The sequence below is a fragment of the Gadus chalcogrammus genome, chromosome 20 (assembly GCF_026213295.1).
Source record: "Gadus chalcogrammus isolate NIFS_2021 chromosome 20, NIFS_Gcha_1.0, whole genome shotgun sequence".
Classification (NCBI taxonomy): domain Eukaryota; kingdom Metazoa; phylum Chordata; class Actinopteri; order Gadiformes; family Gadidae; genus Gadus; species Gadus chalcogrammus.
The window spans coordinates 794063-807039 of NC_079431.1; the positions used below are offsets into that span (position 1 = coordinate 794063).

The 12977-nt window shown below is 47.2% G+C and overlaps 2 protein-coding genes across 7 annotated transcripts; both read left to right on the forward strand.

Moving 5' to 3' along the window:
- The first annotated feature begins 3410 nt into the window (after nucleotides 1-3410).
- LOC130373102 (gap junction alpha-8 protein-like) lies at nucleotides 3411-4703 on the forward strand. 6 transcript variants are annotated; one of them, XM_056579364.1, is made up of 3 exons: nucleotides 3411-4328; nucleotides 4395-4484; nucleotides 4521-4703. In XM_056579364.1, exons 1-3 carry the CDS (start codon nucleotides 3411-3413, stop codon nucleotides 4701-4703), a joined length of 1191 nt encoding a protein of 396 aa, XP_056435339.1. The 6 variants fall into 6 exon arrangements, with proteins under 6 accessions (XP_056435339.1, XP_056435340.1, XP_056435341.1 ...); XM_056579365.1 differs by having other exon boundaries at nucleotides 3411-4493; nucleotides 4617-4703; XM_056579366.1 differs by having other exon boundaries at nucleotides 3411-4487; nucleotides 4617-4703.
- A 6638-nt stretch (nucleotides 4704-11341) lies between these two features.
- Nucleotides 11342-12254, forward strand: LOC130373117 (uncharacterized histidine-rich protein DDB_G0274557-like). The gene has a single exon (XM_056579393.1). The coding sequence runs from the start codon at nucleotides 11407-11409 to the stop codon at nucleotides 11977-11979; it is 573 nt and encodes a 190-aa protein (XP_056435368.1). The 5' UTR covers nucleotides 11342-11406; the 3' UTR covers nucleotides 11980-12254.
- Nucleotides 12255-12977: the final 723 nt, after the last annotated feature.

A 12977-nucleotide genomic window follows, 5' to 3' on the forward strand; every position in this document is an offset into this window, starting at 1 on the left:
AGCCTTCTGGTTCTCTGCCCTCATGGCGCTAAGGGCCGGACAGTCAAACCAAACCACCTCAAACATCTGTTACCAATATTGTTAGTTGAAATTGCTTCCTTGTGCCGATTCTATTGAAGAGCGTTTAGCGTTCAGCGCGCACCGTGTGTGTAAACGAGGGCGTTCCAGCGCTCATGGCCGGGTGATACTGTTGGTCTTTCCAAACGATGTTGGTAACGGGTGTGAGAGAAGCCAGGAGAGACAGAGACAGACCATGCATCCAGTCAGTCACCACAACAGACCAGACCTATTCACACACATGTATCCACACAATCAGAAACATTCAACCATTCAGACTCACACATTCATCCATTCAGACACACTCATCCACACAATCAGAAACATTCACCCATTCACACAGACACACAAACAGAAACATCCACCCATTCACACACACAATCAGAAACATTCACCCATTCAGACACGCACTCATCCACATAATCAGAATCACTCACCCATTCAGACACACACATTCATCAAGGACTACTCTGAGGAAGGGTGAGCTGCCTAATGTGTTATTAGAGAGGTAGTCCTGGAAGGGAGTTCTTCTCCTGAGCCCAGACCGCTTCTCACTGGTTCACAGGTGAGTCGGGAGTTGTGAAGACAGAGGGCAGGAAGAGCAAGAATCCCTCTCTGCTCCCTCCCTCTCTATGCTTCTCCACCAATGAGCAGCATTGGAATTCAGGCACCTTTGATTGACCGGCAAAGTGGATTCCGAGAACCAATCACGGAAAATATGTCCTTATTGGTCAGAAATACAGAGGAAGCAGGCGTCAGATTGAAACATATATTCTCACAGTTCAATCATAAACAGCTGATGAATGTCCAATCCATTTCTAACAAATAACAGTCAATTTGTTCAGACAAATAAACTTTATTTCCAGTTACATTTTTCTACTCCATACTTTTTGTTCACCTTACAGCCTTTAGGGTTGACCTAGTATTCAGAGTCCAGGATCTTTTAATGAAGAGTGAGTGACCAGGTCACTATAAAGGAGTTAGATAGTGAATAGGACCAACGGGTCCAATAACCTTTATATTATTAGTGCTGCAAGCAGCGCTCTGTTATTGTTCTTATTCCCTACACATTTTGGGACCCTACTCCTTCCACAATCTTTCAACCAGAAACTCCAATCCACTTTTAAAATGTTCATAGTAGCTTGGAAACTGACACTACCATTCAAAATTGTTAAACATTTGGAACATTTTAAGTTATTATTTTGTAATGGAAGTCAATGGTCAAGTCGTCATTTTCTGACTCCTCAACTAATTCAGACTTCATAACTTGGTACATTTTTAACTCTAAACCTTTGTTCAAACGTTTAGCAAATAAAAACACTTTGTTCTTCAAATATATATAATATTCAAAGAGATTTTCCACATAATTAAGACTTTTTTCAAGAATCAACAGTTTAATTTCATACCAGCTTCATATATTTCCAGTTGGTCTGATTGACGTTGAGGCTAGGGCGTGAGGACATTCTCGACGACGCTCTTGCCCAAGGTTGCTATTTAGCGATAACACGAGGTGGCTATCACAAAAACTAACTAGTGTTCCATAGCCTAGCAACGTCAACATTCAACCTAGAAACACATTGTTAAGCTTAAACTGTTACGGTATTTCTTAAAACGATCTTTTTCATGTCATGCTATCTACAAAAACGATGTGTCATAAGAAAGTCTGATAAGCCTCATCATTTTGGGTCAATACCCCACTTTTCTTACTTAAATTACTATCACACACACAAACAAACACACACACACACACACACACACACACACACACACACACACACACACACACACACACACACACACACACACACACACACACACACACACACACACACACACACACACACACAAACACTTGATTCAACCATTTCAAACTTTATCAGAAGAGCTCAGCTATTCTATATTGTAAATTTGTGTATATGTGTGTGTGTGTGTATATTATATATGTATGTTTGTGTATCTATGTATGCATGTATGTGTATGTATGTGTGTGTGTGTGTGTGTGTGTGTGTGTGTGTGTGTGGGTGTACGTTTGTGCACGTGTAGCATTGCTCTGTGTGTATCTCATCGTACAGTACACTCGTACACGTGTACTCAGTTTGATTGATGTGTGTGTGCGTGTCCGTATACGTCTGTGTGTGCATTAGTGTGTGTGCACTAAGTTGTTATAGCGCGCAGCGTGGTTGCACTCTGTGAGTGTGTATGTGTGTTTGTGCCGTGTGTGTGTGTGTGCGCGCGTGCTGTGTGTGCGTGCTGTATGTGTGTGTGTGTGTGTGTGTGTGTGTACTCGGTGCCCTGGCTGCGCGGCGGCGGCGTCCATGTTGGTATGAGGGCCCGGGGGTCTGCTCCCACACGCCCCCCCCCCCCCCCCCCCCGGCGGTCCTTTGTCCGCGCGTCACTCCGGCGCCCCAGAGAAAGGCCGTCTGGCACCAAGCTTAAATATTGCAGCAAACTAAAAAGCGGCCATCAGAGCCGGTTCATCTGCTCAGTGGGGCGGCAGGGACAGGGCTTTAGGTGGGAGAGAGGGCAGCGCAGAGTTCACTTCCCCCCCGACGGCCACACACTAACGGGACAACACTCAACCTCGCCGGAGCCGCAGCTGTGGCAAGTGGCCGACCGTCCCCGAGTTCGCAGTAACCTCCGCTCAGAACAGGGACTTTATCCGTTTTTCTAAGCTTGTTTGTGTGGAGGCGGGCGGGGGGTCCGCGGCCGGGCGGGGGGACGGTGTTTTAGGAGGGGCGCCTCCACTTTGGGGACGCGCTTCGGTTAAAGTTCACTTTATTCACACACTCGGAGGTTTGGTCACTTTGGGGACACGCTTCGGTTAAAGTTTCACTTTATTCACACACTCTTAGCTTTGTTCACTTTGGGGACGCGCTTCGGTTAAAGTTTCACTTTATTCACACACTCTTCAGTTCGTTCACTTTGGGGACGCGCTTCGGTGAAAGTTCACTTTATTCACACACTCTTAGGTTCGTTCACTTTGGGGACGCGCTTCGGTGAAAGTTCACTTTATTCACACACTCAGTTTGGTAAAAGGCAGTAAATCGGCTTTAGGTGTGGGAGGAGATGGTTTGCGTGGGTTGGTTGTTGTTTGGCTGTTTGCTTGTCAGTTGCGTGTTGTTAGGGTTAGGCGTTTTTACGGCCATTTTGCTTTTGTACCCGACCGAATCGACGCGGTCGCATCAGAATCGGGTTCAGGGCGGATTCTGCTGAGTTTAACTTTACCCCCCACCTCCCCCCACCCAGTTTACGATTCTCACCCCTTTTCTCTTTTCCCCTCCCCCTTACCTCCCCCACCCTATATCCCTCCTCCGCCCTACCCTCCCTTTACTCTGCAGTGCTACGGAGCGACCATGGGCGACTGGAGCTTTCTGGGGAACATTTTAGAGGAAGTGAACGAGCACTCGACGGTGATCGGCCGGGTGTGGCTCACGGTGCTCTTCATCTTCCGCATCCTGATCCTGGGGACGGCGGCCGAGTTTGTGTGGGGCGACGAGCAGTCCGACTACGTGTGCAACACCAACCAGCCCGGTTGCGAGAACGTGTGCTACGACGAAGCCTTCCCCATCTCCCACATCCGCCTGTGGGTGCTGCAGATCATCTTCGTGTCCACGCCGTCGCTGGTCTACGTGGGCCACGCCGTGCACCATGTCCACATGGAGGAGAAGCGCAAGGAGCGCGAGGAGGCGGAGCTCAGCCGCCAGCAGGAGCTGAGCGAGGAGCGGCTGCCGCTGGCGCCCGACCAGGGCAGCGTGCGCACCACCAAGGAGACCAGCACCAAGGGCAGCAAGAAGTTCAGGCTGGAGGGCACCCTGCTGCGGACGTACATCTGCCACATCATCTTCAAGACGCTGTTCGAGGTGGGCTTCGTGGTGGGCCAGTACTTCCTGTACGGCTTCCACATCCTGCCGCTGTACAAGTGCAGCCGCTGGCCCTGCCCCAACATCGTGGACTGCTTCGTGTCGCGCCCCACCGAGAAGACCGTCTTCATCATCTTCATGCTGGCCGTGGCGTGCGTCTCGCTCTTCCTCAACTTCGTGGAGATCAGCCACCTGGGCCTGAAGAAGATCCGCTTCGTGTTCCGCAAGCCGGCGCCGGCCCCGGCGCCCGGGGAGGCGTCGGCGCCGCCCGCGCTGCTCCAGGGGAAGCTGCCCCTGGCTCTGCCGGGCCTGCAGAGGGCCAAGGGCTACAAGCCCCTGGAGGAGGAGAAGGCCGCCCACGTCAGCCAGCTGTACCCGCTGGCCGAGGTGGGCATGGAGGCCGGCCGCCTGGCCCCGCCCTTCCACGGCCTCCAGGAGAGGGAGGAGAAGATGCTGCACCTCTCCAAGGCGTACGAGACGCTGCCCAGCTACGCCCAGACCACCGAGAAGGGCAGCGTGACGCTCATCCCCGAGTCCGAGCCGGAGCAGGAGGTGGCGGCGGAGGTGGTGGTGGAGGCGCCGGCGCCAGAGGTGGTGGTGGAGGAGGAGGCGCCGGTGGAGGAGGTGGTGGTGGAGGAGGTGGTGGAGGAGGTGGTGTCCGGGGAGGGTGGAGATCCTCTGATGGACGCTGGGCTGGAGGCGGCGGATACGATAGAAGACACGAGACCGCTGAGCCGTCTGAGCAAAGCCAGCAGCAGGGCGAGGTCAGATGATCTGACTGTATGAACACACACACACACAAACACACACACACACACACACACACACACGGGCCGTATACACACACACACACACACACACACACACACACACACACACACACACACACACACACACATACACACCCGACTCAAGACGAAACGCAAAAAGCATAGACAGGTCGATATCCGAGGGAAACACCACAAGAAGCGTGAATTAAACGTGATTAAAATGGTTTCTTAATGCAAAAGAGAGAGGGCCGATAATTCAACCAAGCGATGAAACATCGACGCGTGTTTGTGACAAAAGTGAACATAAAGTTGTAGCTGAAGGAGAAGGTAGGATTTATTTTTAAAACTGTGTTCTTATATTTCAAAATGTGGCAAGGACACATGCAAATGGAGAATGTTTTACTTGATGCAAATCCATGTTCCATTTTTAGGAAACAACCTTTTTCTATTGCAGGAGTTTAAACGATATAAAAAGCTTTCAACTCATAGGTGGAAGACAATTAATCATTTTGTCGTGTGTCTGCAAACCAGTAATCTCGCTGTAGGCGTTAGAATTTGATTCCTATTCAGAACGCAGCACGCCACAAAGTGAGACGAGTGGCTGCAAATGTCATTGGCTCTCGCACAGACGTACCAAAGCCAAGAATTACCAAAATAGGACATGTACCAGAGCACACCTTTTGCACACCCAGAGGATCAGACACCTAACCCCTCACCCACGCCTCATCCCCGCACCGATCACACAGCGTTCTTTGTGAGGGGAGTGACTGTGGTGTCACAGCAGCGCAGGGCTCCTGCATTCTCCTGTTTATATTCCGGGCGCTGAACCCATAGAGTAGTGAGAAACAAAACAAAAAAACACACCAAACAAATCGACAAAAAAAGACCACATTGTTGAATGTCACTTTTTCAATGTCACTCTTATTCTCTTTATTTTAGATTGCTTGTGTTGTGTAGCGCTTTCAACCGCAGAAGCGTACTTGATAGCAGTTGTTCTTTGGAGCACAAACAGAGGCCGTTCTGCCCCTATCAGAGCGTGAGCCCTCAGACGCGGCGCGCGCACCGCTGTGCACACAGCCGGATGATAAAGATTGCGCCCCATCAGCACAAAGTATTGTTGAGGCCGAGACAACAAATGAATCTGCTCCCATCAATGAAAACAAGCATCCTTGACATAGCTGTGGGGTGGTGGTCCTCCGGGGCGCTCATCGGACCGCCGAACCCAAAACCATTCAAAAATACGTTTACAAATTCAGAGTGAAACAAACTAATCACGGGCAGAGCGAGTTGTACATAAAGCCCAGTCTGATGTCCCATCATGTACATAATGCGCAGACCAGCTGTGTGTAGGGAAAACCTAATAGATATTATAACTCTTAGAACCCTTTATTTATATATATATAGGCTATATATATACATACATATATATATAAATATATATATATTTATAGCAAATCAAATCCACTATATATTGCCCTAAGATAAGTACAACCTTAGAGTATTGTTTCCTTTCAATTCTTTCTACATGTACTTTCATACCAAATGTGAATATTTATTAATTCAATAAAACAAATAGCAAATTAAAAATAATACAGCATCATTTGTCGATCATGCAATCTAATTCTTACCATTTAATTTAATAAATCATAATTTCTTGATGCACAAACATGTAACCAGCTTCAGGATCAGCAGTAGATTTTAATTTTGTTGATTTTAAATAGCTGCCATTGTACAATTTCCTGTGCCTTATCTGTACATGTTGATTCTCAAATGTTGTAAGAAGTAAGTGCTTATTGCTCTGGGAATATGTCAACTTTTTGTTTTATTTACTTTTGTTTTTTTAAGAATCCTGATAATTTGTGTATACAATCCCAACACACAAACCAAACAACCACGCACACACAAACACACATCAAACTAAGATGCTATGCAAGGAGATTTTGATCAGATACATATCGCTGTGTATTTACTAAATCATTAATTTGATGACGTTAAGGAATTATGTCATAAACGCATACAGAAACGCCAAACATGCACAGAAACACAAACACACACACACAGGCGTAAAACATGAACGAACATACACACACACACACACACACAGCTTTGGTTTTGGGGTATGAACAAATGTTAATGGGCAGACTCATGCCTACATATTGTGACCCGCATCAAAATACAGCATCATAGTCTCCAACGTGTTGAATCTATTCCTCATGGGCTGAACTGATATGGACGGTATGTATTTTTTTTTAAGACGGATACAGTGCCTATTTATAAGAAACTTTTGATTAATCTTTGGAAAAAGAAAAAAAAAATCTTTTTACTAACTTGTAGTCCTCTTTGCTCCTAGACGTGTGGCAGAACCTTTGACATGTGAACCAATAAACGGTCAGACGTGGTCAACAAGTGTTACTGCTGCCTGGTTGTTTTTTAACCCCACACACACACACACACACACACACACACACACACACACACACACACACACACACACACACACACACACACACACACACACACACACACACACACACACACACACACACACACAATGTATTTAAAACAACATTTGTCCATCATTCAGTGGCGTTTGATGTTTCAGCCTTGGTGAAGTAAAACTTTATCACCACTATTTTCACAGCAAGGGAAGATTATTTACATTTATGATTTTAGATTACACCACATATGTTGATGAACATTAGAAGATTAGTGGAAGTAGTTTTGCTGGGCTGGGATCCTGCTTTCTGATGTCCTTGATACTTTTAACACATTTATTCCCCAAATTGTCCTATGGTTTCCAACTATTTGAACTATATCCTTTCTCAATGATGACCCGCTCTGTCCCATCCTGCTGTCTGGGTGCTGCTATGGTATCACACTGGGAGGAATGGCACTGGGAGGAATGGGACTGGGAGGAATGGGACTGGGAGGAATGGGACCGGGGCTGACCCTACTGGGCTGATCCTCAACAGGCTACACAAGTTCAGATTAGTTAGAGAGGCTCTGACTAGTGAGAGAAGACTAGTGAGAGAAAACTAGTGAGAGAAGACTAGTAAGAGAAGCTCTGACTAGTGAGAGAAGACTAGTGAAAGAAGACTAGTAAGAGATGCTCTGACTAGTGAGAGAAGACTAGTGAGAAACGACTAGTGAGAGAAGCTCAGACAGGCGACTAGTGAGAGATGACTAGTGAGAGATGACTAGTGAGAGATGACTAGTGAGAGATGACTAGTGAGAGATGACTAGTGAGAGAAGCTCTGACTAGTGGGACAGGGGACCTAGGTTTCCATCCCAGTAACAGTTATGAGCTCCTCTCCTGGGCTGGCGGACTCCATGGTGAACCCCTGGACCAAAGCCTCTGCTCCTGAGGAAATCTGAACCTGGAACGACCGGAACGTCAATACAACCGAGGTCCTAGAGGTTCAGGAAAACCAGCAGAACGTGGATCACTGCTGTGACAGGAGAGGACAGGTGAGGAGAGGAGAGACAGGTGAGGAAAGATGAGACAGGTGGGGAGAGGAGAGACGGGTGAGGAAAGATGAGACAGGTGGGGAGAGGAGAGACAGGCGAGTAAAGATGAGACAGGTGGGGAGAGGAGAGACAGGTGAAGAAAGGTGAGACCGGGAAGGAGAGGAGAGACAGGTGAGGAGAGGGGCGGGACCTGATCAGGAGGTGATCCTCATGCCATCCCGCTCTAAAAACGAAGACTTCCTTGGCGGGGGTGTCTAGTTCAGATATTTTAATGGAGTCCATGGCTGCAGTGGCAGATGGCATGGTGCTGGTTGATTACCTTTTTAATGACGGCTCGTGTTGCGTAGGACCGGCAGTGGTCGATCGACTGTGCGAGCAGCGCCCCCTGCTGGTCAGCCGGGACCATCGCTCCTGAGAACCCGGAGAACTGAGAGAAGGTCACAACAGCACCAAAAACACGTGTGTAGCAGAACTGTACAAAAACACACAAGCACACACACACACGCACACGCACACGCACGCACACACACACACACACACACACACACACACACACACACACACACACACACACACACACACACACACACACACACACACACACACACAAGGACATCAATGGATTCTTCACACAACACTGTCTATATGACTGCATTGGATCTGAGACCAACTGTACTGCTTCTGTGATTCCTTGATCACATGCCTACGGAAGACAGAAAGTGTTCCTGGATGTTTACCTCTACCAGCCAGCAGGGGGCGCCAGAGCTTCTGCTCCTGCTGTGGGTCTGCTGCTGTAAACATTGCCTCAGACAATACCAAAGTAAGGCAACACTAAGATATGAGATATCAGATGGTGATCAAACCTTTACTGGGGAAACAGGTTAGACACAGTCGAGGTATAGACGACCGGATGTGGTGCAGCTGACTACAGAGACATGCATCTAGGATGAGACTTATTGGAATTGTTTCCATGATAGATAAAGATCTTCCGTAGCTTGTCTAGTCCTGAAGAGGACTTAGGCTGCGTATTGTCTGCTGCCAGATACGAGCTACAGTCTCGAGTCTGCTGTACCAGATGGATCATCTTTCTTTTGCTAAAGTGATGAGCAGATGAAGGTGAACTGCACTCGTCTGATCGTCATGACAAGTCAACAGAACTGAAACTGTATGTGGGGGGATGTGGTGATAGGAGGACACTGTCTATGTACATGCACATCATTAACACTAGGCGTCTGTCTATGTACATGCACATCATTAACACTAGGCGTCTGTCTATGTACATGCACATCATTAACACTAGGCGTCCGTCTATGTACGTGCACATCATTAACACTAGGCGTCTGTCTATGTACATGCACATCATTAACACTAGGCGTCCGTCTATGTACATGCACATCATTAACACTAGGCGTCCGTCTATGTACATGCACATCATAAATACTAGGCGTCTATCTATGTACAAATGCTAGGTGTCTGTCTATGAACATGCACATCATTCATACTAGGTGTCTGCCTATGAACATGCACATCATTAACACTAGGCGTCTGTCTATGTACATGCACATCATAAATACTAGGTGTCTGTCTATGTACATGCACTTCTACAATAGGACGTTTCTCTGTTTATGTACATGTACTTCTACAATAGAAGATTATATCTATGCTTATGCATTTCTCTGATAAGGGGTTTCTCTGTCCATTTATATACACTTCTGCATAAAAGATAATAATTCTTCGAAAAAGCACTTCTATAACAGGAGGTATCTGTCTATGTACATGCGCTTGAGCACTGTCACAAACCACAAAAGACCGGAAACTGCAGTGACACCAATTTTCTGATAATCTCTCCCTCCCTCCTCCCCCTCTCTCTCTCTCTCTCTCACTCTCTCAAACTCCCTCCCTCTCTCTGTCTGTCTGTCTCTCTCTCTCTCTCTCTCTCTCTCTCTCTCTCTCTCTCTCTCTCTCTCTCCCTCCCTCCTCCCCCTCTCTCTCTCTCTCTCACTCTCTCAAACTCCCTCCCTCTCTCTGTCTGTCTGTCTCTCTCTCGCTCTCGGCTGTCTCTGTCGATGGAGGCAACCGGATAAGGACAGCATGCAGGCTCATCCCTGAGAAGAGACACGGAGCTGAGAACGCTGGTCTGGTGGCCGACCTGAGTACTGCTGGACCCCCTGACCCCCACGGCTTGACCCCCTGGACCCCCACCTCTGGACCCCAAGGACAGCCCTCTGGCACCATGGGGAACTGTCTTTCAGAGATGTGAGTGATTCAGTGATTCACTCTGTGCAAACTACACTGTCTTTCTACTTGGTAACCTCTACATTATAAACTGACGATAGTGTGTGCTGGTTTGTCTGTGCGTGTCTGTGTGGGTGGGTGTATGTGTGTGTGTGTGTGTGTGTGTGTGTGTGTGTGTGTGCGGGTGGGTGTATGTTAACTAATCTTTCTGTTTCAGATTGAATGTGTTCATCTGAATGACCTTATTTCCTTTTTCTTTTGATAGGAAACTGACAAAAGGTACGTAGGACCGTACAAAACAGACAAAACATCTCAGATATTAACAAACTTAATGAAGCAACGTGCTCAACGAATGGTTCCTCCTCCTTCCCTTAAGGAGGCCTACTGAAGAACCTCCCGGAAACCGACGCTGGGAAGGTAGGTGTGTTTGTGTGTGTGAGTGCGTGTGTTTGTGTGTGTATGTGTGTATGTGTGAGCAACTGCACATGTGTGAGTGTGTGTTTGTGTGTGAGTGCCTGCGAGCAAGTGCACACGTGTGTGTGCGTGTGCGTGAGAGCAGTGCGGTGTGTGCAGGGGGCCTGTATGTGACGCGGCCTCGCGCCGCAGTCACCGGAGATAACCCTGATGGGGGAAGCTGGTCGCATCGCTCACGACTCGGGGATCTTTATCTGGCAGGAAGAGGAGCGCGGGCCGCCTGCCGACGGCCTGTACGCCGCCGTGGACTTCAGCAAGAAGAGGTCCTCCCGGGCCCCCGGCCCCCATGGCTCCTCCCCCGGCCCCCCTGACTCCTCCCCCGGCCCCCCTGGCTCCTCCCCCGGCCCCCATGACTCCTCCCCCGGCCCCCCTGACTCCTCCGCCCGCCCCTCAGAGTGTGTCTACTCCGTCATTATGCCACACAGACCTCCAGCCCCGCCCACCTCGGAGGCTGAGGCAGGGGCCGATGATTATGTCCTCATGCAGTAGTTCTGTGGTTCTACGTTCATCGCTGTGGAGGAAACGTCACCACGACCGCAGACATGAAGACCTCTCTGTTAGCGGGCTCATGGATACCAACAGTCCTGAACACGGCCTCATACAGTCATAGTGTATACCATCCTCATACTCACACTGTATACCATCCTCATACTCACACTGTATACCATCCTCATACTCACACTGTATACCATACTCACACTGTATACCATCCTCATACTCACACTGTATACCATCCTCATACTCACACTGTATACCATACTCACACTGTATACCATCCTCATACTCACACTGTATACCATACTCACACTGTATACCATACTCACACTGTATACCATACTCATACTCACACTGTTTACCATACTCACACTGTATACCATACTCACACTGTATACCATACTCATACTCACACTGTTTACCATACTCACACTGTATACCATACTCACACTGTATACCATACTCATACTCACACTGTATACCATACTCATACTCACACTGTTTACCATACTCACACTGTATACCATACTCATACTCCCACTGTATACCATACTCATACTCACACTGTATGCCATACTCATACTCACATACACAGTCACACTGTATACCATACTAAATAATAAAACTGAAATATAAATACATGTCCTGTTTATTATTTAGGTTTTTTTCGTGAAAAAGAAAAGGTGAAATAAATAGGCCTGTATTATATAAAGTATTTTGACTAACCCTCTAATGGCCAGAGTTATAATGCAAAGGAACCCTCAAAGCTTTTCTAAAAACAATGACAAGAGCATGCGAACTGAAAACAAATGTAACTGACAGATCATTTAGTTGTTGTCGTCCTGTAGCAAAATAAAATAAGGATATTACTCTTAACCTGTATTTTTTGAGTAAATAAAGGAAGGCTAATTAAATGTATTTAAAAGGTTGCTAGGCTATGTGTTGTTCCAGACTCTACCAGGAGATAGAGCTATTGCTTGTGATTTTGTACACAATTATACTCCAACGTTTTGTGAAATGTTAAATCGTCTGTCACACAAGGCACTTTTTAAATTCACTGAACGTTTGATTCCGTTTTTTGGATGGAATAGGCCGACTTCGTTTGATTGCACACAGTTGGATACCTGCATGTATCTGCAACACCTAAGGCCATATTAAACACATATTCTACACATAAATTACAGATTTTATTAGGAAAACAAAATAATTGCACATTAATGTCTTTTGTTGCAACCATCAACAAATCATTGGATGTAAGGATTAAGGGTTAAGGGGCTATTCCAATGCATGATTTGATATGCATTATGATAAGTCCATTACCATTTGAAAGTCCTACAAAATAACATTTTATCATTTTCTTTATCATTTTTATCCAGAGTTGTTGTCCTCCAGTAGTCTTTCGGACATTGTTGCACAGCCTTCAAGTAGTTTCAGTAGTTTGTAGAACTATTCCACGTCCTGTTGTCTGCAGTCTACTGCACACGTAGCCTAACCTATCCAAGTGGGCTGACTTACTCTACAGTGCACGTTACAGTGCACGTTACAGAGGCCCGGAAACACAGAGGGAGAGATAAGCTGTTTGTGCGCGTGGGTTGTGTGTGCACGTGTGTTTGTGTGT